This window comes from Lygodium microphyllum, chromosome 23 (genome assembly GCF_053477565.2).
Source record: "Lygodium microphyllum isolate KBCC chromosome 23, Lygodium_microphyllum_v1.1.10, whole genome shotgun sequence".
Taxonomy (NCBI): domain Eukaryota; kingdom Viridiplantae; phylum Streptophyta; class Polypodiopsida; order Schizaeales; family Lygodiaceae; genus Lygodium; species Lygodium microphyllum.
Window position 1 is genome coordinate 130132873 of NC_141157.1, and position 5419 is coordinate 130138291.

Consider the following 5419-nt stretch of genomic DNA (forward strand, 5'->3'; position numbering starts at 1 on the left):
TAATGGTACTACCACAAGTAGCCCCTTTTCTCAGGCCCATCCATCTTCAGCATTCAGGCGTTTCTTTTACATGGATGACAAGGACTTCATGTCGATGTTGCAGCTGCTGCAGAGATGTAATACAGATGATGCTGTTGGAACTTGGATTATAGGCATGTACTGTAACCTACATTGCTTTTTATCTCATCTTCTCTGGGGCCTGGAGCCTGGAGGCTGGAGCCTGGACCCTCTCTCTTGAATCCTTAGGTTTAAGAATAATCTTCTTCCTTGTCCAACCAAGTAAGATGAGGTCAACGTCACTCCTTTTCCTGCCTTTACCAAAGTAAGTGCCTTTTGCTGTTCCCTTTCCCAAGAAGCTCCTTATACGAATCGACGCTTTGAATGTTCTCTGAGAGCGCTCTCTCTCTCTCTCTCTCTCTCTCTCAGAGTCTCTTTCTCTGTGTCTCTTTGTTTCTATGTCTTCGGAACCTGAACAGCCAACATATTTTTTGTATGCTGCTGCCGTGCTTGACTGCCACTGCTGAGTCCTGATGAGCCTGCTGCCTGCTGACTGTTGTGTTAGCAAGCAAGTGCATCGGTAACACGCGTCGTTTCATTTTATTATAAGGTGCGGCAAGGGAGTCCTCTAAGGCTCTGAAGACATTTTCCTTTAGTCGAAAGTGACTAACAAGACTTTGCATCAACATCAATGAGCTGGATTGGATTGGATACTTACATTGATAACTAGTCTATTGTTTACAGCACATCTGCTGAAAAGACGAGAGAGAGAAGCAGCTGAGGTGTTCGACGACTAATTAGCTGGTCATGTTACGAGGAATGATTTATTAAGACGAATCCCATTTGTCATATTTGATCTCATCCTAGCAGCTAGCTAGCTTGTTGGCCCTTCGCCATCGCATGTGGGTAAGAAGTTGGATTGCCTTTGATCTTTCGCTGCTGCTGCCTCTACTTCTTCTCTAGTGTATTACCCTGTACGATTGGCGGGTCTACCGTATAGCCTTCAACCACATCACAGCCGCTTTTAGCAATCCTGCTTCGTCAAGCAGTATTCATTCCACTTGCCGGTTTCCATAATGCACTAACTAAATTAAACTAATGCAGGCAAGATTTATAAATATGAAGCAGTCTACAATGCATCTATATGCTACTTAGTACTGCATTGTCCTCTAGCTAGCTAGGGAGGTTATACGGTAGCTTAGAAGTTAGTATCCTCGTGACTCTTTAATCCTAGACATGCGGAAAGCATCACTTCAGTTTTGTGCGTAGTAGGTACTAGAGTGTGGGGCTGAAGATACTTTTCTCGGATTTGCTGTGCAGAAAATGATTCGCGCCCTGGTCAAGTACTTGCCTTCAGAAGCTTCTGCTGCCACTGTGGAAATCGGACATTGAGCCGGCCTGCACTGCTGCATGGATGAGGTAGCCAGACCAAGAAAATGGGCTCCTCGTCAGCAATATCGGTATATTCATGCCAAACAGGAATGTTGAGATGGGCAACTGCATTATCTGCAGACCGGATGCCTGCTTCCGGCACAGGGAAACCCGCATGTGGTCGCAATGCGCTCAGATAGCGGGCCAACTGAACGTCATTAAGCGTCAGTGTGACCATCATTATCATCCTCAGCATCAGCCATTATGTCATGACGAGAGCTTCTTAGCATCGTTCGATACTGCAGCTGAAGAGGACTTATACCCAGGCGTGGAGGGGCAGTCGAGCTGTAGTACCGATTCTCAGTCAAGCCGGTCAACTAGTAAAAATGAGCGAGGACTGCATCGGAGGAGCAGTCCTACTACGGAAGCACAGGTTACTAACAGGTCCATTGCAGACACAGACGCCAATACAGGGAGCAAATGTATGAATGTGTCATGTAGTGCATACGAAGAAGGAGAGGAAAGCGAAGAAGGAGAGCAAGACGAATTGGAGGGAGCAGAAGATGTCAGTACTAAGACTAACTATGTGACGATGAAGAAGAGTCCGGCCCGAAGGCGCAAAATCGACGGACCTGTCGAGGCTGACCTTTTGGCGCTGCAGGGGATCGCGAAAGCATTCCATATTATTCTCCCCGCTATTACTCATTGGGATTCGAGCATTAATGCCCCAGCTGCTAATTCCTGCACCAGTACATATACTAGTAGTACTGTCTCTGCAAACCCATCCTCCAATAACAAACATAAGAAGAAGCACTTGTTAATGATCAAAAGCAGGCAATCCATGGTGGATCGCAAACCACCATCCATTTTATCATCAGATTCTGAAGATGAAGACGATTATGGTGGCTGTTTGCAGCACAACATTCTCGCCAGACCTGGAGTATTTTCGCCTTCTCAGCTCCATAACGAGCACATTTCGAGAGCAGTTTGCGACGGTCGGCTGCGGGTCTTGGCACTTACATGGAACATGAACGGGAAGGTAAGCGGTACTAATCTTGGTCTGATCCTTAATTTTGAAAATTCTGAGCTCCCGTATTGCATTGGCCTCAAATGCGATTGCAAAACTCTTGATTTTTTGCTCACCACTCAACCATACTCTGTGGCGGGGGACGGATTCAACTTATAGCAGAAGGCGGCTTTGCATGACCTTGCAAGGTTGGCCGCTTCCTTGGAGTGCGAGCAATATGATTTGATGGTGGTGGGTCTACAAGAGGTTCCAAGCTGTGATGCAGAGACTGTTCTGTTGAGCTCCTTCGGATCAGGAAGGCACAGGTAGTGAACAATTCTGGTTATTTTCGACGACACTGAATCGGAGAGCATGCACATGATCACAAATAAAATGCGATCAATGAGGCGCATCACTGATACGTTCCTTTGGGTATGTATGTATGTATGTATGATTCGGTTTGGGGCGGCGGCTCGTTTCCAAACGCAGTCTTGTGGCGGCAGCAACGATGCTATCTCTCCAGCTTTTCATCATTGGCAGAACGGCTTTGGGGGCGTACCTCGAAGGTTGCCAAAATCCTACTGCTCTGATACCATCTTTCTTTTTTGCTTTAAAATGCTGTAGTATGCTCATCTCAGTGGACTACTGCTGCCGATTCTCGGCGCCGACGTTGTGAAATGCCGCGCAGATGTTCGGGTTGATAAAGTGAGCGGGGGAGGTTTCGGTGCTGTAGTGAGGCGGCAAAAGGGAGCTGTCGCGGTTTCTTTCAAATTCAAAGACGCGACCTTCCTCTTCATCGCATCTCACCTCTCGCGTAAGTAATTCTGTTCGACCCATTTCCATCACTACACACAATGCCCGCCTTCTGTAGTTATTATCTTTTCGAATACACCATCCGCCATCTGTGATAATGGGTCCATCCATTATAGTACAACCGCAAGGTTTCTTTTGGTTTCTTGGGACAAGTGCTTGCAAGTTTGCAACCCATCGATAACCTCCGTGTGTATTGTCAAAACGACGTGCCAGTGCAGCTCACGAGAGCAACGTAGAGGAGAGGAACTCGCAATTCCAGCGAATCAGCCAGTCATTGTTCTGCTCTTCACGGCCGGCCGCCCCCTCTCCTCGCTTGTCCTCTTGTTTGAATGCCTCCACTGCGGTACTAGCCGATGAGGATGATTGCACATCCTATCAATATCGCAGCAGCAACAGCGATCACAACAGCGACATCAATTCACCGTCTAGGGCTGACAGTATCGTGGAAGGCGCCCATTTAGTGGTTTGGTTGGGTGATCTCAACTACAGGATACAATATCACAGGAGCTTGGTAGATGCATTAATTCAGCAAAACTTGTACACGGTAAATTCTATAAGATAATATATGATGCAAAACATTGTAATTGTAACTAAAACTATGTGTAACAATGCTTAGTCAGAGAAGATTGTACAGTACATAACATCTATGATGATGATGATGATCATTGATCGTGCTGCAATAATCCATGATGATGATGATGATGATAATCTTGCTGCATTGCAGTCCCTTTGGGATAGAGATCAACTGTGGCGGGAGATTCAAAGAGGCCACGTGTTTCAGGGCTTCCGAGAGGGGCCCTTATCGTTCCGCCCTACTTACAAATACGACGTAGGAACCGACAACTACGATACCAGCCCCAAGGTGAATCACTGGGAACCATCATTTCTTCTAGATACTGCAAGTAATATTAACCATGTGCTGAATCATGATTCACCATCATTCCCTTCTGATATTCTGGAAACATGGCCAGTAATAAGAAGTCTGGTGATTCGGTGAATCATCGATTCATCATCATCGTCATTGTCATCATTGCTTTAATGTTCGAAGACTAACATTGCCAGCAACAAGAAATGTCTTCAAGTTGGGCGGCATTCAATGCAGCTCCAAATTTGTCGCTTGAGACTGAGAGTCGAGACTTGATTCTTCTCTTCTAGTTTCTGCACGCACTTCAGTCCAACGGCAATATTTTCAAGTAGGCCAGCTAACGTGATGAATGCGAGGAATTTGGAATGTGGCAGTGGGTGTGGTGTGTTAGTTGGGTTTTGTTTTCTTCCGGACGCGGAAGATACTGTAAAGGAATACAATATGATAATAATAATGGGTTCTGCTGTAAGTGCAGGAGAGGGTTCCCTCGTGGACGGATCGGATTCTGTACAAGGTGAAGAAGAAGAAGACGACGACGGCGACGGCGACAAGAGCAGCGGAGGAGGAGGAGGAGGAGGAGGAGGGTCATGGTCATGGTCATGATGAGGAGAGGGAGGGGGAGGAATATTACTTGAAGGTTCACGTTTGCGGCTACGATGCCATCGATTTTGTTAAGAGCTCCGACCATCGACCAGTGAAAGCAATATTTACATTGAGTCCCTGGTGAAAAGGAGAATACTCTCTCTCTCTCTCTCTCTCTCTCTCGCTCCATCCATCCATCCATCCATCCATACACATACATGCCTGTACCGCAGTTGATGATTCAAAGGAAAAGCAAGCCTAGCCTTCATTCACACTGTCACGTGTCACAACTCACAAGGTTGAGTCAAGAAATGGGCCGTCAATATGTCGTACAGCAAAGGCCTGGAAAGGGAATTTTTCCGCGTTGCTTGACACGTGTCACAATATATATTTGGCTAATAAAAGTTGTTTCTGCGAATCTTGGAACTACGAATTAGTTTCTTTCAAATTAGTTCTTTTTTCTTCTTGTTTTTTTTTTTGGCAAAAAGAGGCTGTAAAGTTATATTAAAGTAGAAACATTATTTATAACCAGCTGTCTACCCACAAACTGGCTTTGAGAACTTGGTAGAATAGTTAGTTCTTGTATAAAGGAACCCTAGCGTGCTTGAATAAGGTTAGACTAAACCATTACCCAATAGAAACTTTTTTCATATTGCACCGTAAAGGAACCCTATTAGGATATTCCAGCTCAGATCAATACTATGAACCCCTTTGTGCTCCCTTGAAAAGCAACATTAGATAAATTTTGCCCAATGAGAAGTAGCGAGAAAAAGTACTTGTACACA

General features: G+C 45.6%; 1 protein-coding gene across 2 annotated transcripts; it reads left to right on the top strand.

Moving 5' to 3' along the window:
* Positions 1-422: 422 nt before the first annotated feature.
* On the top strand, positions 423-5052 carry LOC148016744 (type II inositol polyphosphate 5-phosphatase 15-like). 2 transcript variants are annotated; one of them, XM_087664089.1, is made up of 9 exons: positions 423-607; positions 742-903; positions 1318-2407; positions 2555-2700; positions 2864-2940; positions 3063-3188; positions 3406-3731; positions 3912-4049; positions 4528-5052. In XM_087664089.1, exons 3-9 carry the CDS (start codon positions 1466-1468, stop codon positions 4777-4779), a joined length of 2007 nt encoding a protein of 668 aa, XP_087520215.1. In that variant the 5' UTR covers positions 423-607; positions 742-903; positions 1318-1465; the 3' UTR covers positions 4780-5052. The 2 variants fall into 2 exon arrangements, with proteins under 2 accessions (XP_087520215.1, XP_087520216.1); XM_087664090.1 differs by having other exon boundaries at positions 2558-2700.
* Positions 5053-5419: the final 367 nt, after the last annotated feature.

Excerpts from the sequence above, each read along its gene's own strand:
- LOC148016744 (XM_087664089.1), top strand. The coding sequence starts at position 1,466 with ATGCCAAACAGGAATGTTGAGATGGGCAACTGCATTATCTGCAGACCG. Across the intron at positions 2,408-2,554 it reads CATGGAACATGAACGGGAAG|CAGAAGGCGGCTTTGCATGA; the intron begins GTAAGCGGTACT and ends TTCAACTTATAG. Across the intron at positions 2,701-2,863 it reads TTCGGATCAGGAAGGCACAG|TCTTGTGGCGGCAGCAACGA; the intron begins GTAGTGAACAAT and ends TTCCAAACGCAG.